This window comes from Leptonychotes weddellii, chromosome 13, assembly GCF_054177405.1.
Source record: "Leptonychotes weddellii isolate Sample4059 chromosome 13, ASM5417740v2, whole genome shotgun sequence".
Taxonomy (NCBI): Eukaryota; Metazoa; Chordata; class Mammalia; order Carnivora; family Phocidae; genus Leptonychotes; species Leptonychotes weddellii.
This window is the reverse complement of record NC_138381.1, coordinates 32,614,361-32,640,742: the sequence shown is the minus strand read 5'-3', so window position 1 is coordinate 32,640,742 and position 26,382 is coordinate 32,614,361. Positions and strand designations below refer to the sequence as shown.

Here is a 26,382-nt window from a genome sequence, read left to right as displayed (position 1 = left end):
AGCATTGACCTGCAGCTGTGTGTGTGTGTGTGTGTGTGTGTGTGTGTGTGTGTGTGTGTGTGTGGAGCAGGGCTTAGAGACCGCTGAGCCCACAGGCCAGACTCATGTAGGGTGCTGATTGCAGGCTGAGGGTGGGTCAGCCTAAGGCCAGTGAGGAGACAAAGACAATAGCGCCTGTGGGCACAGCGCTCCGTTCTGGACCTGGGGGGGATGGGCAACATGGGGACTCACGGCCCCCACCCCTCCTGGCCCCCTCGTGGCTTTGATCTGACTGACGTGCACTGAAGAGCTGGACTGAGGGGGAGGGAGGCAGGGGTGAACAGGCTGGAGGGTCACAGCCCAAGAGGGGATCCTCTGGTGGAGGCGGGGCTGTTGGACCACCCCCACCCCACTTGACCAGCAGGGGGCCCAGACCACACTCAGAGCTAGGGGAAGCTGGGCTTGCAGGCTGTGGGCAGGGGCCCCTCTGCACACTCCTCTGGGTTCCTGTAGCTTGGCTCTCCTGCGCAGGAAGAAATGGCGATCCAGATCTCAGGAGCTGCCCAATGTGCGTAAACCGGGGTGGGGCATCATGGGCAACTTTGGAGGCGTGACAGTTTGGTGAAGGAAGGGCTATGTGCATAATGAGAAATCCATAGGAAATTGCTGGAGTTCCAGTCAGACTTGAGCTCCTTTGAGCTTCATGCTTCCCTAGCGACTGATCCTCGCTATCCTCATTTTACAGGTGAGGACATCAGGGGTCAGAGGGGAAGAGGTGGCCAAGCCGGGAGTCAGACCCAGATGGATTTGCTTCAGAGCCCAGGCTCTCAGCCTGTGTGGGTCCTGTGTGGGGCCTGTCTGACCAATGGGTTCGGACTAACAGACCCCCAGTGTCCTTTCCAGAACTGACCTACATGCCCTGGTTCTAGGACAGTCTGCTGCAGGGACTATGAGCTGGGCTCTCTGGAGACACTGGAATCCCCTGGCCAAGTGGGCTCCTGGGGCAGATGGAGGACCCTCACTGGCAGGATGACCTTTTCTGTGGGGTGGGGAAGGCAAGACCTTGTTAGTATTCCTGCCCTTCACACTGGTCTCTCTGTGAGCAGGCCCACGGAATCCCTGAGGGTGGGCTTATTTCTCCAGCCTCTTGTGGGTCTCTAGGTTCTGGAATGGGGGGACACTGAAGGTCTTTATTAGATCCCAGCCCCCCAAGCCCCACTGGTCTTGCCTGTCCTGTCCTGTGCCCTGTGCACACCAGAGCCTCTGGATGTGACTTTCCAAGAACCTCGTCTTCCACTAGGCTGCACTGAGTCACTCCCGCCCCCTCAGCTGCCGGTGGAATCCCACCCTGGCGGCTCCAGCTGTCTCTGCCAGTCACCCAGAGGATACAAGTTCTCCCGTCCGTGAACAGGTCTCCCTACTCCTGCCCCCCTCCAAGCATTCCTACTTCTTCCCTTCTTCTCCACTGGCCAAATCCTGCTCATCAGGGGATGGGGATTCTCGGACCCCACCCCTTCCAGGTTCCACCTTCCTGACCTCCTACCACACGCTTGGATTGGAGAGGGCCTCATCCTGCAATCCTGCTATCTTCCCTCCCCCTCCTCAACACAACACACAAACATGGTCACCTTTCGAAAGAAACACCCCAGCCAAAAGCCCAAGTGAACAGCCTCTTTGGGGACAGCAGGGGGTGGGGAGGAAGCCCCAGCTCAAAGACTCACCTTCTCTCTGTTGCTGGGGGATCATTGGAGGTGGCTGAGGAAAGGCCTGGCTTATCTGACCATAGGCAGCAGGGTAGGCGGCTGCTGGAGGGCCAAAGAGAAGAAGCAAGAGGGAGAAACCGCGACAGAGACATGGAGAGAGACAGAATGAGAGGCAGGAAGAAAGAAACTTCAGTGTTGAGCAGTAAAAGCAGACCAGCCAAAAAGGGCATTTTTGCTTAGCCACTTAAGATAAAGCCAGCTGAGTGTGTGTGTGTGTGTGTGTGTATGTGTGCGCACTCACAGAGCTGGGGGAAGGCAAGTTTATTCTGAAATAATGGACAATCCACATGCGTGGATAATCCACAATAATGGGTCACTGAAAGCACTGACTGCCCAGACCAGATCACCCACACACCCCCGTTCTCTGAGCCACAGCTGACTCTGGCTCACATACCCTCTGCCCACTCAGATGGCACCTGTGTGGGATATGGGGTGCCACCCGAGGTGTGAGCTTGGCCTCTGGGATCCTGCCAGGGGTTGGTCCCCGGGGGCAGAGCACTGAGTCGGACAAACCTGGTGCTTTCTGCATTCAACTGGGAAGGGTCAGAGGCGGGATAGGAATGGTCAGCCCCTTCCTCCGCCTGGCCTGGCTCCCAAAAGCGCAGGATCTGAGGTCAGAGCTCAGGGGTCCCAGCTGGTAAGAGAGAGCTTCCCCTGACCTCCAGATGTGAGAGGCCAACTTCATCAGAACCCCCACATTGCCCTCAAGGGAGATCTCTCTGGCTCCTTCTGACCTGGCCAGGCAGCAGGAGACTGGCTGGGCAGAGATGATTATGGTGTGTGTGAGGGAGACAGAGAATCAGGGCTGACAGCATGCCTTGGGCTTCCTACAGTGGCTCATGGCCTTCCCACTCAGTGACCTAAGGCCATCTGCTCACCCCAACGCTATCTCTTCTCAGTTCTCCTTTTTTCTACCTCTGGCTGCGTATCTTCTCTTGTTCCCTGTCATTTTGCTGAAGCCCTACTCCTGCTGCCTGTAAGTGGCAGGGGCGGGGGGACGGGTCAGAACTGCTTCCCTTCCAAGGTCGCTCCTTCCCTCACACCCAGGCATCTACACTTGCCAGGCCACTGATGTGAACTCTGGCCTCACCCCCAGTGCTGCTGTGTGGCTTGGGGCTCCTGGACACACCGGGCCCGGCAGCACCACGGCGGGGGGAGGAAAATCTGGCCTCAGGGATGAGTAACTGCCCAGCAAGGTCAGGGCTTTGACCTGGCTCACCTTCTCCTCTGAAGTTCTGACCACTGACCACCCCAAGGGTACCCTGCCATCACAGGTCAACTCTGCCTGAATGCTAGGGGGGGCTGTTGAGGGGGAGGGGTCTTCTCCCGGGAGAGCCCTCCCTCCTCCTCCCCCTCGCCCTCCCCCACCCAGCTCTGGGCCCAGGCCTGGGGTGGGAAGGGGACACTGGCGCCGGGGCATGAGGACTGGGGACGTGAGGATACTAACGACCTGCGTACTGCTGCACTCCAGCGTAGGCCTGCTGCAGGGGGTCCGCGGCGGTGGGGCTCTGCGCTGCGGGGGAGCCAAGGGAGCAGAAGTCAGCGGTGCCCGCCCAGACCAGCCTCTCCCCAACCGTGCCCACAAGATGATGCCGTGGCTGCATGGCTCTTTCCAGCCACTATGGTGTCTGCCCCACCCTGACTGGGGGCTGGGAACGCAGGCTGCAGCCGGCGTGGTGGGGGGGGGATGGGTGGCTCCCACAGGAGGCTGGCAAGGGCTGGGAAGGGGATGCCAGAGGAGGGCTTGACCACGAGGGACTTGGTGGGAAGATCCTGGAAAAGGGCTGAGGAACTGTGGGTGAGGGGGCTAGAGGTTACCAGGAGGGTGGTCTCCTCCTCACTTATCCCCAGCACAAGCCAGGGGCAGATCCCACCTGGGTAAAATAAAGGGCATGGGAGGCTTCATCCCATCACTCTGTCCTCCTGGGCCACCCATCCCTGCTCAAACCCAGGCACCTCTCCATTAGTCTCCGGGGGTTTGTCCCAAGCATGGAGGTTTTGCCTTCCGAGGCCGTGCCTGCGACACCCTCCCCAGGAACTAACCACACGAATAAGGTCTGCCCCGTGGGCTGGGAAAGGGGTGGTGCCCACTGAAACTGAAGAACCATGAGACCAAGGACCTTCCTCCCACCTGATGCCATGAGTCTGGGATGTCTACTGCCCAGTGTGAGGAGAGGAGCCTTAGGCTGATACTCTGGCAAATAACTTGGAGAAGCTGGACTGGGGAGAAGGCTTGGCTCATTTCTGTTGCCCTTGTTGGGTCTACAGGTGCTGTGGGTAAAGGCAGTGTGGGCACTACCCTTGGTGACCAAGGCCACTGATGACTGACATGGGAGGGGGCTGGCCCTGGAGGTCCAAGGAGGCGAGTGGGAACACATCCAGCCTCAGTATGTTTGAGGCAGACCGGCTAACAGAGAGAGGCAGGAAGAACATTATCTGGGCTTACCTGCTTGGCAACCCAGGCCAGCCAAGCTAACTGGTAGTGCTAGGCTTTGGGGCCCACAGACAGGGAAGAATTCCCAAACTTCCCTTCCGAGCTCTTGTCCCAAAACCGCTCAGGAATATTCCACTAGAACAATAGCTCCCGAGCTGCAGGGGAGCCAAGGGAAGATCCTGGGGCAATAGTCCTTGGACACAGCGTGGATGGCAGCAGGGAAGCTGGGCCCAGGAGGGCACTGCTCAGAGTGGGGAGCTGAAGATGGGTCAGGATGCAGGTCCCTTCCTGCCTGGGGTTGTCTCGGGACAAAACCCTATACCTCTGTATCCCTCATAGCAGAGACTGGAGCCAGGAGCTCCCAGTGGTGCTGGTGCTGGTGCTTGCTGGGCTGGTCTCCTCCTCCCTCCTGCTCCCTCTGCCTGAGTCCTCTACCAGCCCCAACTCTCTGGATGGCCACGTCTAGCTTCATCCCCTTGGTCTTCCCAGCTGCTCAAACACAAAGTGCCTTTATGCAAATTAGAAAAAGGTGTCTCTTCCTCTGGCCAGTTTGGTGGCTGAGGCAAAATCTAACCCGCACCACTTCCATGGCAGCTGTCCCCAGAAGAGTGCCAGCACCAAATAAGTGCTCGGCAAATACGGTGACCCACGGAGTGAACGGGCCCGAATGGTTGTGAGAGCCGCCCTTCAGGGGTGTTATGTGGCGGCAGAGGTCACACTGTGTGCTTCACACCTGCTCTCCATGAGCAAGAGGAGAGAACGGAGAAGCTACCCGGGGCTAGGAAGTGGAGAAAAGCATTTCTGAGACCCCTCTCCCCTTCTCTGCTTAATGACCTCATTAGTAACTGCCAAAGAGTGAACACTTTGAAGGATCTCGCTCATTACAGCGGCTCCAAACTCTGCATTTAAAGATGGTAAATTAATTTTTTTAATGTACTACTTTTCTCCTTTCCTTCCCTCCATCCCTCCCTCCTGCTCTGGCAGGGAATTGTTTATGGGATGTGGCAGATTGTTACAAATGGGGGAGAGGAACATTTCCAAATTCCATGAGGGAAAAAGTTCACAGATGCTGGTGGGGGTGGGGAAGAAACAGGTTTGTCAAAATCCAGAGATCCAGATGGGCTTGCAGGCAGGGAGGAGGGGGGAAATGAAACCACCCAGATGTGCTGGGGACTGGATCTCCCAGCCCATGAGCCTGAGCATGGAGGAGCCCAAGAGCCTGAGAATGGTGGGGTCTCTCCCGCCTCCGGCTTGCCAAGCCCCTCCCTGCCTCCCTGGCCAGCCTGGAGTCTTTGTCCTTCAACAACACTCCAGATTCTCTGGCCCTGCCACTTCACTCTGGGCTTCTCTGGCCTCTTGTCTAGGCAGTGAGGGGAGAGGTGTGGAGCAAGCACTGGGATCAGATCAGAGACAACTCCAAGGTCAAAGTCAGGAAATTCTCCTCTATTTCTTGCTAGCACAGTCACCTTGCACTCAGCTGCTGGTGGAACATTCATATTCTATGGATGTCTGGGCCTCACTCCAGCCACTGAAATCAGAATCTCTGGGCTTCTGTGATTTCAAAAAGTCACCCAGAGGGTTCTGATGAGCAACCAGAGTAGAGAGCACTACTTAGCCCCCCAAGCTGACCTCTTCTGTCTTAGTTGGGCAGCCCCTGCCCCTGCCAGGCAGGCCCCCCGGTCTCTGGGCCTCCAGGGCAGCCCCCTCCACAGAAGTGTGTTCCTTGTTCATCCTCACCTCTCTAATGCCTACCCATCTGTTAAAGTGGATCTGGGCCTCCTCCTCGGGAAACTCTGTTGGGCTTCTTCAGCCTATAGAATTCTCCCTTCATTTGAATCCTTTAGCATCTTGAGGCAGACAACATTCACTCTTGATGAACTCTGTTCTGCCTTATTGTCTCATTATGCTGTGAATGTATATTGTATTCCTGGCTGCCTTTGACCTCCCAGGGGATAGGCCCATGTCCTGTTCTCCTTCTGGGGCCCCCCTTTCATCTGGCACAGACTGGGAACTTACTAGTACTTATGGGGACTCTGTAACCTAGTCATCTACCCTCCGGGAAGGAGGCCAGCGCTCTTCACATCTCCATCACTTTGCCCCTTGCCAGTCTGCTCTAGGGCTTTAGGCCCAGCTTTCCTACTCTCATGTCAGTCCATCCGCAAAATCAGAGAGAACAGCTGCTTCAAGTCAGCTGGACGCTCTCACCACTAAAGAAATGCTAAGTTTGAGAGGAACACAGTTAATCAGGAACAGACCTCCTGGATCTCCTGTGCCCTGATTGATGCTAGAAGCGCTCGGGTGCTAGCCAATGTTCTGATTCCCTGTCCCAAGTGCTGACCATGGTTGCGTACGGATCCAGGGACCCAACAGAGGCCAGATTGCCAATTTATGTGCCTTTGCTTCCTGCCTACAAGAGTTTTTTCCTACTTAACACTAAGTATGATTATCCTCTTAGCATCTATCTCTTCACTTCCTATGGGTCAAATTCACCCTCAATTAATTTGCAGTTATTAGCCTCTCTACCTGATTGTACAACTCTATCTATTCTCTTCTCTGTCCTGACAGAGCTCCACAAATGGGCTTCTTTCTCACCCTCAGACTGGCACCTCTCCAAGAAGGAGAATTTGGTCTCTTCTTCCCAACCAGGGGCTCCCTGAAGGAGGGCAGGAGGCTAGCTCTCTCTGATCACATTTGGGGTCCTACCACGGAACAGACAGAGGGTAGGAGACACATGTTCCCTATTATAACACCAAAGGCAGAGACGAAATGGGTGAGGAGTATGTTGCATGGGGAAGGAAGGGTTACCAGACACGCTTACCTGGGTAGGGGTGGATGCCATTAGCAAACACAGCTTCCGCAGCAGGTTGCCCGTTGGCCTGTGGGGGGAGGCCGGTGAAGCCGTTCACCCCAATGGGGGATGGGATGCTAGGCACAGCTGGTGCAGTGATGCCCGGAGGGGTGCTGCCACCTGGTTCCAGAGGTGGAGAGGGGTGGGGGAGGAGGGGAGGCAAGCGGAACCAAGGTGAGGAAGGCCAGCCCATGGAGCTCCACCCGTTGGCTCCAAGGGCCTGGGAATAGACCTAGACTTTACCTACCAACTCAGTCCTATCTGTGAATCATGCCTTGGGTTATCTCCCTGCATGGTAACATCACTCATCCCAACTGCATCCATCCTTCAAGGCAGAGTCCAACTCCAGCCTACCCCAGAAAGACTTCCCTGACCGGTGACTGCAGCATGACCTTGGACCTGCAGCACATAAACTATTCTCAGTGCCCTTGACTTTGACCATACTTAATTTTCCTTTCATCTTTTTCAGTGTTATTGCTCACCCCGGCAAAGTCAGGATGCCTTGTTTAACCACTAAGGGGCTTCTAAAGTTTCTGGCTCTGCTCTCTTCTCTGGATCACAAAGGGGCTGATCTGCCTCCCCACCAAGGAGTTTTGCTACTCAGGTGGAGGAGGTCTTAATTCTGATGTTCCCTTGCCCTAAGGGAAGAGAGAGCCCTTTGCAGAGTCCACAGTCAGCCCTGTTCATACACAAAATAAAACACTTTGGCCTCCTCCAGTGGAGGCAAAGGTGATGCTCACTGTGGCAAGGGTAAAGTCAGGGTCAGATGACAATACCCTGTGCCTTCCCTATGCCAGGTGGGTGGAGCCCAAGGTGTGGATGGCAGGGTGATTGTATTGGAAAGGGCCTTCCTCTTCAAGTAGGAAGTAGGGTCTCTCTACAGCTCCTGGATGTCAGGAAGGCTGCCGGTGTGGTGTGGGAACAGAGAGCCAAGGAAGCTTGATGAATGAGAGCTTCGGGTGTTGGGGCCAGCCCTTAGAACTAGATAAGGGTTTCTTAATTTTGGCACTATTGACATTTGAGGCCAGACATTTCCTTATTGTGGAGAGCTGTCCTGTGCATTGTAGGATGTTTAGCAACATCCTTGGCTTCTACCTACCAGATTACAGTAGCAGGCCCACCCCCCCACAAGTTGTGACAACCAAAAATGTCTCAGGACATTGCCAGATGTCCTGGGGGGCAGGGGGACAAAATTGCCGGGGTTGAGCATCACTGAACTGAACAATAGCCAAGATCCAATAAAGACCATGCTTTGTGGGGTGCCTGCATGGCTCAGTCCGTTAAGCGTCTACCTTCGGCTCAGGTCATGATCCCAGGGTCCTGGGATCGAGCCCCATGTCAGGCTCCCAGCTGGGTGGGGAGTCAGCTTCTCCCCCTCCCTCTGCCTCTCCCCCTGCTTGTGCTCTCTCTCAAAAAAAAAAAAAAAAACCCACAAATAAATAAAATCTTTTTAAAAATTTTGAAAATTAAAAACTTTTTAAAAAAAGAACATGACTTGTGAAAGGGGTTATTTCCAAGCCCCCCGTCCTTTAATAACTCCTGAGGTCCTCTCTTGCTTATTGTGCAGTTGTCTTGGGAAAAGCCAATGAGTCTAAGTTGGGTTAAAGAAAAATGAAAAAAATGGGGCTCCTTCTCACGTTAGGCCAGGAACCTAACAAGGTCACAGAATGGGCAGGGCTCTTTACCCCTCAGACCTCAAAGGGAGGTGTTTTCATGTGAATTTCTTTCTAGAGATCTACAAAAGAGACCAAGATGAATTGCTTCCTGACAGGGCTCAGTAACTTGAGTGAAACTGTCATCACCTTGAAATCATGTCATTGACAGCATGGGGCCCACATCCCAATTTCCCCTAGGTCCCAGGGATTAGAACATTCTTAAGGCAAACTTCTGGAGGATGAGGCCTGCTTGGCCCATACATGTGTGCTCTTGCCATAGAAAGGTCCCTTAGTAGACAAAATTGGCCGATCAACAGGTCCCACCCTGAGTCCAGCTGCTTTCCTGCCTGGCCAGGCCCCGTGTTGGTACCCGCCCACTCACCTGAGGTTGGGGTCATGGGTGCGGCTGCCAGGCCATTCATGTTGAGGGCCGCCATCTGCTGCATCTGCGCGGCGGCGAAGGCAGCCATGGGGTTCAGGTAGCCGCCCTGCGCTACTGACGCCATTAGCGCTGCTTGCTGCTGCATCAGCTGGGGCAGAGGAAGCGGAAAAAATATCATGCGCTTCCGGGGGGGGCAGCCCTCCCCACCAGGGGGCTCAGCTCCCGGAGACCAGCCTCCCCGGGGGGGCCTGAACCCCAGGGAGTTCGGCTCTATCTCTCCACGCCCACCACCTGAGAGAACTGTATTCGTAAGTCATGGTAGGGCCTTAGGGACTCTAAAGTTGCAGGGTGGGGGTGGGGGCTGGGACCGGCTCCGTGGGTGTTGGTCAGCCCTGTGAAAGGTCTGTTGTCCGTGGAGATGTGACACCCGAAGCTCTAGAGACATGGTAGATGTCTCTAGACATCTACAGGTAGGCCTCTGTAGAACTAACTTGGCATGGATTTGTTTAAAATGGTCCTCACTTGGAATCAGCAACAGGAGGATCATGACTAGAACCTTAGGCACCCCCAGTGTTGTCATAAAGGGGAGAGGGGACTGGGTAGGTCGTGGACATGGCTAAGTTTGGACACTGCTGAAGAAGTGATATGAGCTGACCTCTTTAGATTAGGTACCCTGGCCTACCTCAGTGCCACATGTGTGGGGGCTGTGGTCACACGTCTGGGGGGCGTGGGCAGCTCAGGGGAGATGTGGACAGAGGCGGCTCCAATGTGGAAGGAAGAAGTGGGTGGCCATCAGCATGAGGCAGGGTCTGGGGGGACTGCAGGGGAAGGGGGGTGTGGGGGACCCCTGCCAGGAATGCCCAGAGGCCTGAGGACCCGGTTCCCTGAGTGAGAGCGGGAGTAGAGCAGCCACAAGCAAACACCTGAGCCTCTCTCACCACTTCCAAGCGGTGCCTCCTAGGGTTTGACGAGTGGAAGAGCGCTGAGGTAACCCACCTTACTGCCTGGCTCAGAGGCCTTCTCTCTAGCTCTTCCCCTTTAGAACCAGGACAGCAACCCCCTCCTCCCGGCAGCCACCCTGCATCAGCCTAACCTTGTCTTAACCCCCTCTGGCCTCTACTCCCTGGGTCCATTCCTCACCACTCCTCATGCTCCAGGGCAGCAGGATGTTCTGGGCCAGGAGCAGGGTTCCCCTCAGCACTGTTAGGGGAGTTGCTCTTGGGGGCTCTGAGCAAAGTGAGCTAGAGAACAGCTGCGGGCCCCCCCCCACGCGCCCGGCTGTGCCCCCACTTACTGCCTGTGCGTAGGCGCCGTAGGCCCCGAACGGGATGGCCATGGGGTTGAACATGCCCATCTGGCCAGCCATCTGCTGCATTCGCCGCATCGTGCGCTCCTTGTCAGTGTCGGCAAACTTGACCACCAGACTGGATGAGGCTCCCTGCAGCCATTACTGCGTGTGAGACCCACTTGCCCCAGCTGCGTCTTCTCCCAGCTGTCCTTGCCTCCAGCCTGGACCCACCCGCTTCTCCCCAGGGGGTCCGGGCGCCGGGGGGGGGGGGGGGGGGGGGGGGGGGGGGGGGGGGGCGGGGAGGCGGCGGTAACGGAAGGCTAGCTCCCGCGCTTGCACTGGCCCAGCAGTCCTGGATCTTAACCCCACCGCGGGCGGTTTTTATCTAGGGGCAGTCCAGTTCCTTAACATCTTTGGGCCTCGGAGTCCTTGTCTGAGAAATGGGGTTACTGATAATGCCTTCCTGCCTCTCGGGGAGGCTGTGAGCGCCGCATGGTGTGCACGGAGCGCAAGGGCAAGCGGGGCCCTGCGGGGCTCTTGGTCCCTCCCTCCCGGGCGCCGTGCCCGCCCCCACCCCACCCCGGGGTGGGGGGCCCACTCACCGGCATAGTCTGGCTGCCGTGCAGGGCGTTGATTGCGGCTTGCGCCTCGGCGTGGGAGGAGTACTTCACAAAGGCGCACCCTGGGGGGACGGGAGAGGCTGAGCCACGGCGCGAGGGCCCCCAGGAAGGCCAGAGAAGCGCTATAGGGCTGAGAGGCGGGGCACGGGAGGGGCGGAGGGGCGAGGGCGCATCCCAGATGAAAGCAGAACGGGTGACCCACAGAGACTGAGAAACAGAGACACCGAGAAACACAGCGACACAGAAAGACCTGGACGGGCCAGAGAGTTAAAAGAGCCCTGAAGTCTCCCTGCCCCTGTCTGGACTCGGCTAGCGGCCGTCCCTTATCCCCAGGCCCGGACTGCCTCGCCCCTTCCAAGCATGCTTCCCTGGCTCGGTCGCCGGTCAGTCGCGGACAGCTGCAGGTGGCCCAGGACCTGGCCGTCAATGAGGTGCTTGGCCAGAGGCCTCGCCCGCCCGCTCCCCCGCCCCGCCCCCACGCACCCTTGCTGTTGCCATCTGGCCCGCGCAGGATGGTACACTCCTCGATGTTCCCGAAGGCCTCGAAGAGGCGGCGCACGTCGTCCTCGGACTGCTGCTTGTTGAGCATGCCCACGAAGAGTTTTCTATCTTCTGGAACAAAATTAGGAGATGCTTACCCGGGCCAGGGGAGCCGGGCTGCACCGGGGCGGCCCGGGGGTAAGAGGGCACGACCGAAGAGGAAGGGGGGGTAGGGAAGATCTGGGCAAGGAAGAGGGCTCATAGCTGGAGAGGGAGGGCTGGGGCGTGGCTAGAGCAGGATGGGCCACAGGGTGATGGGGTTGGGGGAGAGGGAGAGCATAGCCAGAGGAGGAGGTGAGGGAGGGTTTGGGTCAAGGGCGCTGGATGGCAGTGACTGTGCCCCCTCCCGCCCAGAGGGAGCAAGGCCACTGGTCTGGCTGCTCACCTATGGCACACAGATGGCCCACCCGTCATTTGGGCAACTCTGCATTCCCTCCCTCCATCCTCTTAGACATACACTCACTATCTTCTTGAGCCACCTTCACCCACAGATGCCAAAATTAACTCACAACAGGCAAGTGTGCCACAGGGCCTTTGCATAAGCTATTCCCGCTGCCCAGAGTGCCTCCAATATCACAAGGCTGACTTCTCTTCTTCTAGGTCTATTGCTTCCTCATCAAGGTCCCTCCTTCTGGCTCTCTTTAATTCTCTGTCTCAGCTCCTCCCTCTCATGGCCCAGGTTTCAAAGGACAATCATTTACTGCCTTGCCTGTGTAGCTGGTTTCGGTCTAGCTCCCTGCCCCCACCCCATGTCTTCTCCCTGGGGGAAGAGACGAGGCTTTGGCTGGAGCTGCAGTACCTGGCACATAGTGGGCCCTCAGCACAGAGTTCTGCAGTGGAGGAATGAATGCCCTGTGCCATTCCTAGGGTCACACCTTCTTTCTATCTCACATTGTTTTTACCTCCATCTGGTGTCTCTTCCTTGGTCTGGCCCTTCCTCTTTTAGGCAGCAAAATTTAGCCCTGGGCACTTTGGGGGCGGGAGGGCCTGTTCCTGAAGGCTGGGCTCCCTCACCAGCCTCCCCCTACTCTTGTGTTGAGTCCCAAATGGTTGGTTGACACCACTTGGCCTGACCGTGTGCTTAGGGTAACAAGGATCACACTGGGCTGTGTGGATCTGCAGCAGCTCGGGGCTGCCAGAGATTTTGAGTCCCACAAGCTTACTGCAGTGTGGCCTTAACTCCTCCCACTGAGGTGGGGTCTGTGCTCCATCCCCTTGAACCTGGGCGGGGCTGTGACTGCTCTAACCAATAAAGAATGGCAGAAGTGAGGCCTGCTGATTTCCAAGCTAGGTCATAAAAGGGATCCGCTTCTACTTGGCTGTCTTTGAGGATGTTTTCTCTATGGAAGCCAGCCACCCTTCTGTGAAGGACTTACAACGAGGGCAAATAGAGAGTCCTCATGGAAAGGAACCCAGGCCCCCAGCTGACAGCCCACATTGACCACCAGACATGCGATGAATGAGTCTGCAGATGATTCCAGACCCCAGCCTTTGAGTCTTCCAGCTGAGGCCCAGACATCCTGGAGCAGAGATAGGCCTTCCATGCTGTGCCCTGTCTGAATTCCTAGGCGGCAGGATCCATGAGTGTAACAAATGGTTGTTTCACACCACTCAGTTTGGGGCAAAATTGTTATGCAGCCACAGTACCTGGCACCAAATCCCTGCGGTAGCAGCACTCAGCAGGTACTCACTTAGATGCTTGGTGACTCTCCAGTGACTGACAAACGCAGGCACACACAGCCAAGGTTGCAGAAATGCACACCCCCAAATTGCAAATGGCCTTGAGTTCCTAGTTCCTCGGAAGGTGAGAGCATTCTGGGACCGTGTCCATCTGTGCTCAGGGTGGTTGGCACCTCCTGCCCCAGAGAGCCCTTCCCCTCCTGCCCACACTGCCAGGGGAGTTCACATAGAGCTGAGGGGCTGTCCTGGGGTCTAGAACAGAGCAGAGGAAACCAACTCTTTGGTTGGTTTCCTGCAGTGCTGCATAGGCCACCCCAGAGTTCTCCTCTTCAGGAAGCCCTGACCTCTGCCCTGCCAGTACCCCTTAGCCCAGAGCATCCAGCACCGGGCACCTTCTCAGTGATGAGGTGGCCCTGGGTCCCAGCGCTTTCCATGCCCCGCAGGGCATCTTTGCCACTTCCTGTTACCAGCGCCGGACTGGGGCACACCAGCACAACCCTTCACCAGTAGTGGGCTTCAGCCAAAGCTCTGGGGCCTGGAGTCCCAGCCCCACCACCTGCCCCTGCCTGGGAGGCTTGACCTGGCTTCTGGGGCCATCCCAGGACCAGGCTCACCCCGGCCCCATCTTCAGGGCTCTGGGACTCCAAAGTCTGGGCTGGGAAACCAAGAAGAAGGAAGGAGAGAGTAGGGAGTGGTGAAGCTGAGGAGGGATGGGGGGAGATGGGGTTAGGGGCAGAGGGAGAAGGAACATGGCAGAAAGGGAGGGCAAAGAATCAGAAACAGACAAAGAGGGGCGCCTGGGTGGCTCAGTTGGTTCAGCATCTGCGTTCAGCTCAGGTCAGGATCTCAGGTTCCTGGGATCGAGCCCCGCATCGGGCTCCCTGCTCAGGGGGAAGCCTGGTTCTCCCTCTCCCTCTGAAGCCCCTGCCCGCCCCCGCTCGTGCTCCCTCTCTAAAATAAATAAATAAAATCTTAAAAAAAAAAATAAGAGACAGAGCAGAGATGGGCAGAGGAGAGGCAGAGAGAGAGGAGAGAGGGTCAGGGGCTTATGTTATGCTCCCAGAAGCTGCAGCAGCATTTTGCATGAAATGGACAGAGCGTTTCAAGCCTTCAGAGGAGTCCTAGGACGTGGCAACTCTGCGCTCCAGGCCGGTCTAGGACTCCCCCTTGCCCCCAGGGCCTTTTAAAGACCCCGATTAAATGGGATTTCCGGAAAGACAATGAAGTAAAACCCCCTGCCTCCAGCTAATCCCTGGCCCCCCTGCTTAGAAATTCCGTCTTCTCCCCGGGAAGGAAAAGGGGAGGGAAGAGTAGGCCCCTCCTCCACCTGAACCTGATTTAAATGCTGGGACCACAGCCCAGAGCCTTCTCCTCTCTCCTGACGTCTGAATGTATTCCTTTATTATCATTATGACAGCCTTCTGATTGCATTAAAATTCATCCACATGTGCCTTTCTAACCAGCCACTTTCCTTTTGCCAGTTTTTTTCCCCCTAATTTTTTCTTCCTCTCCCCTGAAATCTTGCCTTCCTTACAGTTCTCCGTTCTAGACCACGACCCTTCCTTCTGGAGGACTTTACAAACATGTAGGGGGCCAGGCTCCTACTATGCCTGACCACCCAGATTTCCCCAGGGAAACTGCAGCTAGCCTTGCCTTTCTGGAAGACTGCAAGAAACCAAAGAAACCTGCTCCATACTTACTCCCTTAAGGGTTCTCGGGTGACCCCAGCCCCACTCAAATGTTGGTGGTTTCCAGGATCCTCAAATGCACCCCGTTTGCCCCCGCTTCATTTCCCCTGGGCTTTGGTGTGATTCTAGGGATTCTCTTTCAGACCAGAGGCTGGAAGGACTCTGAGTCCAAGGGTGGATCTCCTTCGGGCCCAGGCCCTGGGGCTAAACCCCAGCTCCCCTCCTTACAGCTGTGTAACTGCTTCCCACCGGGGGCTTTAGGTCTACAAAATGGGAATACTCAGTCCTGCCTCAGGTGGTAAATGCTAGGCTTCCAAGAGATACTACAGGGACAGGACCTGGTGAGCAGTAACAACAGCGCGGGCCATTACTCAGGGTTCTCTATTCAGGAGGAAGAGGAAATGGAGTGCCACCCCCCCCTTCATTTGCCCTACCCTGATTTGGCCAGGAGGGCCACCCCCTGCTGTGTGTCCTAAATGGGGAGAGGTCATCTCTGGGGGGGACCAGACTCAGGCTGTGGCTGACCAGCTGAGGTGGACAACCTCCCCGTCACCCTACCCCCTGTGACCTCCTCCCCCTCTGGCTACTTTCCCGAGGCGCTGTCCCTAAGTTGCTCTCAGATGACCAATGGCCCCATTTGCTGGTGTCTTGGATCTGATGCCAACCTAGTGAGAGTCTCAGAGGATGACTCAGTTTCCCCAGCCAGTTCCCATCCTCTCCAACATCCACACAGACCCCTAACTCCAGGGATAGGCCGAGCAGTCCCTGAGCACGACCTGCCTATCTGAGGTGATGCAGGGTTCCTGGGTGATGTTCTCACTCTCCCCTGTAAGCCCTGGGCCTTAAGTCCATTGCCTCCCACAGTTGGAATACGGGGGTGTAGTTGCTCCTCTGAGGAGGTGAGCCCAGGAGAGACTGCAGAGCCGGGGGTGGAGATGGGCTGAAGATGCCCCTGGGTGGGAAGTCCTAGGGCCCAAACATGTGAGCAAGGGGAAGCTAGTGACTGGAACCCAGTATCCTCCCCTCAACAAAGCCCAGCTTGGGGTAGGGGGTTGCAATATGTTCATATTCCGACTCCCAGGGCTGAGTCCAGTGCCAAACCACCCCGACCCTCGAGTCTTCACATGGGCTCCTCCTGTCAAGAGACAGAACAAGGGAGCATGCTCCTCAGTCATTCAACTGTTTGCTGAGCACTTTCGCCGAACACTGTTCCTGCAACAGTAATGAGAGAGGTGAATCTGCTCACTGGAGTTGACGTCCATCCCCTGATGAGGACACAGTCACTGGAGCTGACGTCCATCCCCTGACGGGGACACAGTCACGGGAGCTGACGTCCATCCCCTGACGGGGACACAGTCAAGGGAGCTGACGTCCATCCCCTGACAGGGACACAGTCACGGGAGCTGACGTCCATCCCCTGACGGGGACACAGTCATGGGAGCTGACGTCCATCCCCTGAAGGGAACACAACCCATCTGCAATAGACTGCTTCCAAACAAGACAAAGGCCACTGGGACTGCCACATTGTGGCCCCCAGAACTAGTGTGCCGTCCCCAGAGGGAACAAGGCCACAGAGTGGCAGAGCTGGACAGGGCCCTGGATAACACCTAGGTGCCACCTCTTTTCAGATGAGGAAGCTGGAGCAAAGAGGTTGCTCTAAGACACACAGTGGCAGCCTCTCGGGTCTTGACTTCCCAATCTGATAACCCCTGGCTCCTGCCTCCCTGCTCTTTCCAAATGTGAGTGCCTGTGTCTGCAGGTGTGGGGAGCACCTGGGGTTCTGGGGAGTGGCAGTATGACACCCCAGAAGGGCTGGGCAACAGAAGGTAAGCACTAGTCCTCAGCCCTGCCTGGACCCAGAGAGGGCAACTCTGTTCTCTGTGCCCTGTGTCCTCCCACTTCCAGGGACTGGGCAGAGTCTACAGCACCCCCCAAATAATGCACGGGAAAAGTACCCAGTTCTGTGTTAAGTGAAGGTGTTCATGGCCATCTTAGAGAAGGGCCTGGGTCAGAGCACCTGACCTCCCTCCTGGGTCCACCCTCTGGTGGCTCCTTCAGCAAGCATTTGCTGAGCACCTACTGTGAGAGAGGACAGCCAGGAAATAGCTCTGGACTGCGCACCAGAGGGGCCAACAGGGGAGGTGGGGAGTGTTTACATCCTGAAGGCTTCCAGGAGGAGGGGGGCTAGAGTTACGCTGTCCAGGGGACAGGTGCGGGGGCGGGGGGGCGGTGGCGCTCCAGGCCCACCGCAGAATTTGAGCAAAGTCTGAGAGGTGGGAGGGACCCCTTCGGCTGCTCTTGTTACCCATTCAGAGGGGTCCCTGCATGGCACAAGGCTTGCAATAGGGGGACCTGCTCAAGTTCAAGGCCTTGTTGGTCAAGTTCAAGTTCAGGGCCTGCTGCCCCTCCACCAGCACACACCTCTCCCATTCCTCTGGCCTCACGAGTCTTTTTTATTTTCCCAGAACCTCAGTCTAAATAAACTTCAATTTCCCAACCTCTAAGAAGCACTGGGAGCCACCCCCAGGAGCCATAGGTAGGTGGATAGGTGCTTATGAAAAGGCAGTGGCATCTGGTTGCCAGAATCTTAAGCTTTTTCCAGTCCCTCTGAGAGAGAGAGAGAGAGAGAGAGATGCCTGCACTCCTTCACTCCCGACATCAGGGCAGAATGGGGCTCGGGCTGGAAGGAGGGCCCAGAAAACACAGAAGCCAGATAGCAAAGGCAGGCCCTTCCATAAGATATCTCAGGCTGGTGCTTGGGCCGGGGGGAGGGCCGATGTGCTGGGAGCATCTCCGGGGCTCTGCAGGGGGAGGGGGCCCTGATGGGGGCGGAGGTGGGTGGCAGCAGAGCCACTTGACTTGCCAAATGCCAGCACCCTAGCGCTAATGCTCAAATTCCAGTTTAATTTCCAAAATTCAATTCGCTCATTACCACCGGCATTAAACAATATTTCCTGCTTAAGGAGAGACGGCACTGTGGGCGAGTGTTCAGATGGTTAATGCCTTTTATTGCCACAGTAGACTTTTACTGTTCTCTTCCCTCTGGCTGCTGAGGGAGGATTTGTGGGGGACGGGAGTTGGGGAGAACCCCAGGGCCAGGGGCCAGGGTGGAGAATAAGTGGCTTTGAGGTCTGTGGTGGGTGGGGAGGGCGGAGGAGTTAGCGAGGGGCCTGACTGCTGGGGGGGGATACAGGGCCAGGTAGCAAGAGACACTTTCCTTTGGGTCCCTGGAGACTCAAAGACAGCAGTTTGTTAGTGAGGAAAAAGTGCCAGACGTTCACAATCACTGAGCCAGAGGTCTTCCCTCCTGCTCTGCAGGCTCTGGACCCCAAGGTGCTCTGGCTCGGGCCAGAGCTGGGAGCCTGGGGTGCCCCACGTGCCTGCCTCAGCTGTTGGCAGAACCTGGAGCTCTGGGGACCATCCCATGCAGGGCCCTCAGGCATCTCTCAGGCTGTTTGCTTTGGGACCAGGGGACTTCCCAGGGTGCTTCCCGGATTCCAGACCCATCTGCTCTCCTTGGAGATGATCTCAGTGCTCCAGGACCCACAGGCAGTGAGTCTGAGGGGAAAAAGCTTACTCCTGTTCCCTAACTTCACTGAGGATCACGAGGACCTGCAATCGAAGGGACAGGAAAGGCACACCGACTCCACCAGAGGGGCTGGGGGTGGGGGTGGGGGCGGGGGGAGACATCTTCCAGGCAATAACTGAGGCTGTTTGTCAAACCAACCTTAGGCAAGTCACGTACCTCCTTGGGCCCCCGTTTCCTCATCTTTTACAGGGAGAGAATAGCTGTGTCCACCGTTTCAGGCTGTTGGAAGTTAAACGAGCTGAATGCACAGGGTTTTAGCACAGTGCCTGGCACAGAGTGAATGCTCAGTAAATGCACCCATCGTGCCAGTTACAGCCCTTACTGCTGCTCACCCATAGGGGTGCCGACTGGTGGGGTGAGGATGCCCACCCCCACCCTCATCCCCAGGGGTGTGAACCCCCACGTACTTTGAAATGAACAAAGTCATGCTTGCCCAGCCCAGCCTGAGAAGCCAGGCTTCCCTTTGCACCACCCTGACCCAATGGCAGTGTTTGGGGGACCACTGAGAGGCTCCCTAGCCTCCTCCAGGAGGGCTACCTGGATTGATCCAAAATGAGGCTTTTCTCCCAAAGTTACACTGAGCCCCACCATGTGCCATTTCCACCAGTCCTGCTGGTCCAGACTCATCAAGCACCTCTGGCTCCTAAGGGACCAGCAGGCCTCAAACGAATCATCTGAACCTAAATGTGTGCCATTTTCAAGACTGATGCCCTCCCAACCTAGGGCCCAAGACCTCCCCTGCCTCTTGTCAGCCCTGGTTAGAGCCCCCTCCCTCCCCCAGGATAGCAGCATGCAGCCTCAAACCTGCCTTCCAAGTAGGGGGTTGTCGGCAGGGCAGGGGGCTCCTCTCATCATGGGATCCTGACAATTGCCCCTCCTTAAGTTGGTGAGGGCTGTTTACAGCATCCATCAAAACCCGGGTTAAGGGCCTGGGTTTGGATCCCTCTGCAGCCGTGTGATGGGGTCAGCCACCCTCCGGAGAGTCAGTCCCTTAACCTGGGACATGGGGTCACTAGCCAGGCCTAGGTGGGTTCTCAGCATGAAGTGAACAGTGAGTAGAAAAGTCGTGCCCTCCTTGGTCCTCACAACACACTCTGTGCCAGAACCAGAAGCAGAGCCAGGGAGGCAGCTGGGCGGGATCTGTCTCCCCCTCCAAGGATAAAAGCCTTTCTGCCTGGGAAGAAGGCTGAGGGAGACATCAAACCAGATCAAAGGCTGCTGGGGCTGGGGCTGGGCTGGGGCTCCCTCTCCACCAGGGATGCAAATGAGGACCCTCAGCCAGCTCTGGCCTCCGGGGGAGGCGGTGCCAGGCCTTGATCTACCGGCTCCCTCCAGACAGGCACTGTTTGATGTTGGGGGTGGGAGGAGGCAGGAGACCACAGAACTGCATCCAGGCCCCTCACTCACATTCCTTCAGCCGGCCTGCCTCCCGTGCTTTAGGATCTGGCCCGAGCTGAGCCGTGGGGGTTACCTCCTCCCTGTCTCCTGACACCCACCCAGGCCCCCGCTATCTGCTCTCCACACAGCACCTGGAGGGGTCAGTTCAAATCCCAGGCAGAGCCCATCTAGTTTCAGCTCAAACCTTGCACTGGATCCCATGTCACTGAGAACAAGCCCAATCTTCTAGAGGGCTGTAAGGGACTATAGAGGCACCCCACACTCCATTTCTCCCGGATCCCTCCTTCCCTCTGCTCCAGACACTAGGCCTCCTTGCAATCTCAGAACACTCCCTGTGCACCTTTGCCCCAGGGGCCTTTGCGCGTCCTGTTCCTCCTCTTGTCTCAGACATCATGTTCTAGACATCTTCAGGGCCTCACCGCCTGCAAGCCTTCCATCAAGTGTCACTTTCCCATTGAACTTTTGTGACCTTGCTATTTCGAATCACAACCTTCACACCCTTGTTCTCTTCCCTGTATTTTTTTCATGATATGTATCACTTTATTTCGCGCATTTATTTATCTCTAGCCTCCCTTCCATAGAGGCAGGGATGTGAGTCCAGTTCATCCATTGCTGAATGCCCAATGCCTGAAGCGCCTGGCACGTAGTAGATGCTCGCAAAATATTTGTTGACGTGAACAGAGGAACCCATTTGCTCAGTGAGCCTTGGGATCGGAACTCAGATGGGGCTGGCATGGGGCAGGTGCTGGGGACAAGGCACTGACCTCCAGGAATCCTCAGTAGGAAAGGAGTGGCCCTGGAGATGAGTGCAGGCGCCCTGGAGTGCTGAGCTGTGTGGGCAGGGGGTGGACGGGGGTCTCAGACATTTGAGCTGGGCCCTGAAGGATTCATGCGCACGGTCTGCCAGGTAGAAATCAGGAGCGACAGACATCCCAGGTCAGGGAGCAGCACATGCAAATATTCTCCACCTGCCCGCAGTCTGAACACCTCCCTCAAGGCCCAAGGCCTGGCCCCCCACCTCCGACCCCTGCACACTTGGCCCAGGACTCACAATCTGGGTGTAGGTTCCTTGCCTGTGCCCATTCTCACTGCCCACCATGTGCTCCCTGGGCTTGGCCTAGCTCCCTAGTTCACAGCACCAGCCTACCCAGCCCCCATGTTGCCCCTTTATGACCAGAGCCTGTGGACCCAGTTCCCACATCACAGAACGTCCACTGCCCCGCAGGCAGCACCGATTAGACCAGCTCCCTCCTCGGCCTGACTCGCTTATGCCAGGAGGTGGTTAAAACAGCAACAATAGTAAAAATCATCATGGTTCTCATTTATGGAGCACTCGCTATAACCCAGGCAGTGAGAGAAGCACTTTACAGGTATTGTGGGTATTTGATTATTTCTACTGTGTAGATGAAGACCCTGAGGCCCAGAAGAGCTAAGTATCTTTCTCGGGAATACACACTCAGTCATCAGTGAAGCCGAGACCACGACTCAGTGGTCTGAGCTGAGCTCTCTGGTCCCCTTCCTTCCAGTGGAGGACAGTGTTACCTGGACACTCCCTCTCCTTTCTCACTACCCCTCCACCTGCACCCAGAGAGCTGGCAAAGGCCAAATGGCCCATTGCTTCTCCGCGTCCAAGGCCTTGCTTCAGAGCCCAAAGGGGACCCAGGCAGGGCACCCAAAGCCTGCAGCTCAGCAACAAGACAGCAGGCTCCCCTTGATTCCTGACAGCCCAGGGACCTCTCTTTAGGCCTCACAGGCCTTCCCCAGGCTCACTCACCCCTCTGCCCAAAGCCCAGCTGTCTTAAACTTCCCGGGGTGACAAGGAAGTAAGCTCTTTCCTGATGAGTCCTCAGGCCTCCCCCTGCAGGTCTAGGCTGCAGGGTCCTCTCGCATCCCCACACAGGACATGGAACCTGTTGGCAGAATCCATTCTCGGGGCGGTCAGTGCCCCCCAGCCCCCTGGTGGCTGCCCAGAGCACAGCTGTGGCTCTGTGCCCTCAGGGGCTTGCAGCAGGTTTCGGGAGACAGGACTAGAACTTGGGGACTGTCACCACCCTGGGGGCCATGAATGGCCCCTGCACACTCGTCTCTTATACTCTTAGAGGGGATGGGCATGGGCAGGCACGGGAGCCCTGAATTGGGCAGGGACTGAGCCCTGGAGGTTCAGGACAGGTGAGGGGGCCGGAGGCCACCACTGCACCCCCTTGCTGCCTCCCTCTCTGGCTCCCTGACCCTCAACCCACACTGGATCTGCGCCAGGCCTCCCAGGAGGAGCCTGGGACACGAGGTGGCTCTATGGAGAAGTCACCTTTCTCTGGGGCAGCAGCGCGCAGCCATCTCTCCAGGTAACTGATGATACATTCGATCTGCTACATTATCCTTACCAGGCACACGGTGCACGGCAGACGGCCTGGGGTTCTGTGGGGACTCCTCAGCAGCCGAACCCTGTTGTCTAATGGGGTTTCCACTGGCATCTGGTGCTCTCTGCAGCATTTCACCCATCACAGGATAATTTATAGCATAATGGGGTCTTTTTCCCTTTATATCACGTGGGACCATAAATTATGGCCAGTTTGTCCTCAGCTCTCAAGGAGACAGACAAAGCAAGACTTTATTCCCTCAAAAAGAGGCGGCTTCTGCAAAGACAGGTAGGCTGGGGCGGCTGGATGATGCTGGGGCACAAGAGGAGGAGAGACCCAGAAATGCTGTTAGAAACATCTCATTGACAGGACAGAGAATCTAGTCAAGGTGGCCACAGGTACTGGGGAAGAAGTAAAAGACCCACTTAGGGCCACTCGTCTCTATTCACTTTGGCTCGGGGCTTGTTCAGTGCGGGGTAGAGCTGCACCGAGCAACCTCGAACCCCAGCCACAAGCTCACCTCCCCAGCTGTGTCATCCTCCCCAGCTGTGGCCCAACTTCCTACAGCCTTACAGAGCGAGTGGGCGGTCTGGGTCCACCCCCCTCCTCCCGGCCTCCTGCACAGCGGGGAAATGGGGCAAAAAGCCCCTGCTCCTCTGACCCATGGCCCAGTTTTCACATTGAGGGTGGAGCTTTGCTTCTTGTGGGACAAGGGAGGAGAGTGGCATCCCAAGTTCTCACAGCCTGCTGCCCGTCTTCCTGGGGAGGGGCAAGCACCTTGGGGTCAACCTTGCTAGTCTAATACAGCAGTTGTCATCCTTGAACGCAGAGGCCACACCTACCAAGGCCAGTCTCCACCTCAGAAACTGTGATAAAGACTTCTGCGGAGCCTGGGTGGGGTCATCAGAGGCCTCCCAACCCACCCTCCTCCAGCACCACCCAATGCGGTGGTGACGCTTCCTGAACACCCTGGCAGGAGTCTCAAGGCAGCCCGGAAGAAAGGCGCCTCACATGCGCCACCAAAGAGCCCAATACCGCCCAGAGCCCAAGCCTTTCCCTAGAAAAGCAAAGCCTACTCCTCCTTCTTTGGTTACACCCTTTCCAGAATAGCAGCAGGAGCCTTGGATCTTATAAGATGCTGGTTCTTGGCTCTGACTCCTAGGAAAATCACCTGGAGGCTTTCAAAAATACGGCATGCCTAGGGCCAGCTTCCGAGATAGGGACTAGCCGGGACCCCAGGCATCAGTATGTTGGCTTTGGTGTTTGGTTTCCTTGAAAGCAACTCAGGTAACACTGACATACAACCAGGGCTGGGAAGAACTGTGACGGGTCTTCTCCAGGCTGCTCCTGGCCATCTCCCCTCAGGCACCACCTCTCTGGCCCTAAGCCTGCCTGCAGGAGCTCAGCCTTCCAGAGGGCAGGATTCTGTGCCTGCTGGTGCTGGGGGGAGGGTGGTACCCTCCTTCTCTGCCCCGACACCTGAAGCTGGGCCAGCCCTGCTCTGAGAGGAGGGTCCCGGCCTCTTCCATCAGCCCTTAGGTTTCCTTCCTGTCCATCTTTGGTCCAGCCACCTTAGCCTTCCTGGAGTCACCGTGATCCCCCAACCCCCTTCTCCATGGAACTCAGCGGGTCCATGCTTAAGTACACACTGAATTAACTCATGACTGATAATGGACTGCAGAGAGACACAGAGATGAATGGGTGGCAGACATGATTAATAGATGCTAGATATCCAGATTAAATGTTGGATGATAGATAGATAGATACACAGATGAGAGAAAAATGATTGCTGAAACCAGATTGATTTATGATCAATGGGACTTAAATAGCAATCGGTAAATGTGGATGGATGGATGGCCACAATGTTTTTGAGGGCTTCCGATGATGGGGTCTAAATGCCAAAGGTCAGAAAACTAGTTGTGGCCACCCACACCTGTGACGGTGTCAGCTCTCAAGAAGAACAAGGAACCCGGCTCTGCTCAAGACCGATCTTGAACCAACTTTCTCTTTCAATTCAGGTTCCTGAACCTCCGCATTCTCTGATGGGTTTGTCGTTTATGTAGGTTGCAGTGGGGCTCATTTCTTGCAGACACATGAGATTTCTCTTTGATGTTTCCCTGAGCCTGCAGGCAGGATGGGGGCACTTCCTGAGCCCCCACCGACCTTATTAGGACCTCCCTTCCTGGGGGCAAGCCTGTCCATCTCCCCCATAGGTGCAGGCACCCCAGAGGCCAAGATCACACCCTCCCACCCCACAGACCAGGTTGGTTTTGGAGTGTGGCAGGCTGGCCCGGACCCCACAGTTTGATGGCAGGTGTCGGCCCATATGGCACACACAGATTCATCCATTCACTCCTTCTGTCAGGGACCATGCCCTCAGAGAGGACAGTGAGAGCTAACTCGTGCCGAGCACTTGCCAAGGGCCAGGGACTGCTTAGGAGTACTTTAATTTTGTGAGGCGGCTTCCACTGTTATCCCAATTTACAGATGAGGAGACTGAGGCACAGAGCGGTTTGGCAACTTGCTGGTGGTCCCAGAGCTCATCAACAGCACGGCCAGGATTTGAACCCAGGTGGTCTGGCTCCCCATCTCTCATCTACCCTGCCCCATCACTCCCTGCCCTGCTCACCTGACTGGATGGCTGTGAGGCTCGGGGAAGCTGAGGAGAACACGTGGCCCTGGGAACTGGAAAGGCTGCGAATTTGCGAGACGTTATTCTGATGACTAACAAGATGCTGAGGGGAGTGTCCGTTTCATCAGGAGAACAAACTATTCCGAAGGGCAGCAGCATGGTAATTGTCGAGCATGGCTGCCACTGAGAACGACAGAGGCGCCTGCTCTCGTCACTCAGGGGGCCCTCCCGAGGCCTTCAGGTTGGCAATGTCAAGGAAGTCACAGAGTCGCAGAAAGGGGACATTCCGTGGTTCAGAAACCTGCTTGCCTGCTCTGGACCCCTTCTAGTATCAGGCCTGCCGTTGGCCAACAAACTCTATTTAAGGACTGTGTCAGGAGATACGAGAGCAGACCTGACCCTTGGGTCAAAGTGCTTCTGGATTGGGGCCTGAATGACCCTGCTGTGGAAGGGCAGAGCAGGACATCAGAGTCCAGGTCACTGTGCCCAGCTTCTCAGTGAGGCAGGAGGGGTGGGGACGCACAAGGAAACCTGACCTGGGGGCGCAGAGCAGAGATGGCGGAGCTGTAGTGAGCACAGGGGCCCATCCGCAAGGAGCCAGAGAATCCTGTTTTGAAAAGCAAGACACAGCCTGGCACCAACAGGTCTTGCTGGGGGCAGCTGGTGGTGACAAGTATGTGGGGCCCAGTCTGTGGGGAGCAGGCATGTCTGGGAGGGAAGGAGGGGGCGAGCCCCCAGCTCCCCTACGGGGCCTCCCCCGCCGCCGCCGTCACACTCTCCTGCGGGCGTTGGCACTAACTGCCGACCGGACGTTTCCACACATCCCGCCCCCTTCTCACTACCATGCTTCAAGATAACACGGTTATATCCCCGTTTGACAGATCAGCAAACTGAGGCTCCCAGAGGCCGAGTGACAGGCTCAGGCTCACCTGGGCAGGATAAGTGGCGTAGGCGGGATTGGGAGCCGACGTCTCCAGCTGTGCCAAGCCTTCTCTGGTGTGCAAAATAGAATGTTAAGTCTCATGGGCCTGCCCCAGGGCCTAGCATTCCATCCTTCGGGTTCTAAGCCTTTGGACTCAGCACTGTCCTCGTCCAGGAGCCTTTGAAATGTGGGGGCTCCTGTCACCTCAACATGACTGACTTTGCCAGAAAACGTCCTCTCTGATCAGCATGGAGGCCCGCAGTGCCTGAGAATGGAGAAGGAGATGCGGGAGAGGGAGGGTGGGGCTGGGGAGGGCGGCTGGTGCCCAGGAGAAGGGCTGGATGGTGCTGGGCTGGAGGCTGGGCTGTAATCATAACAGGACGAACAATAGGGCGAGGCATGTGGGCAGTGGGAAGTGTGGGCTACAGCAAGAGTCCCCCCCTCCCCCGAGCTTGGAGTGAGGAAGAAGAGGCTGAAGAAGCTGAAGGAGCCAGAGGAACAGGAGGAGGAGAAGAGGGGATGACAACAGCTCTCAGCCTGGGTCCCCCATTGGTGGCCACAAGGAATGCCCCCACCACCTGCCCCTCTCCCTCCTCCCAGCACACAG

The 26,382-nt window shown here is 56.7% G+C and overlaps 1 protein-coding gene across 47 annotated transcripts in view; it reads right to left on the bottom strand.

The window, feature by feature from the left end:
- CELF4 (CUGBP Elav-like family member 4) overlaps positions 1-26,382 on the bottom strand; it is a 293,404-nt gene that overhangs the window by 17,951 nt on the left and 249,071 nt on the right. For 12 of the 47 annotated variants that reach the window (XM_081801333.1, XM_081801338.1, XM_081801348.1 and 9 more), the window contains exons 4-10: positions 11,453-11,581; positions 10,952-11,031; positions 10,356-10,499; positions 9,062-9,209; positions 6,995-7,144; positions 3,190-3,255; positions 1,701-1,784 (exon numbers count right to left, since the gene is read on the bottom strand). In XM_081801333.1, the coding sequence (XP_081657459.1) occupies positions 1,701-1,784; positions 3,190-3,255; positions 6,995-7,144; positions 9,062-9,209; positions 10,356-10,499; positions 10,952-11,031; positions 11,453-11,581 (801 nt within the window). The remainder of the gene's footprint in view (positions 1-1,700; positions 1,785-3,189; positions 3,256-6,994; positions 7,145-9,061; positions 9,210-10,355; positions 10,500-10,951; positions 11,032-11,452; positions 11,582-26,382) is intronic. The other 35 variants (XM_081801336.1, XM_081801342.1, XM_081801352.1 and 32 more) reach the window with 5 other exon arrangements.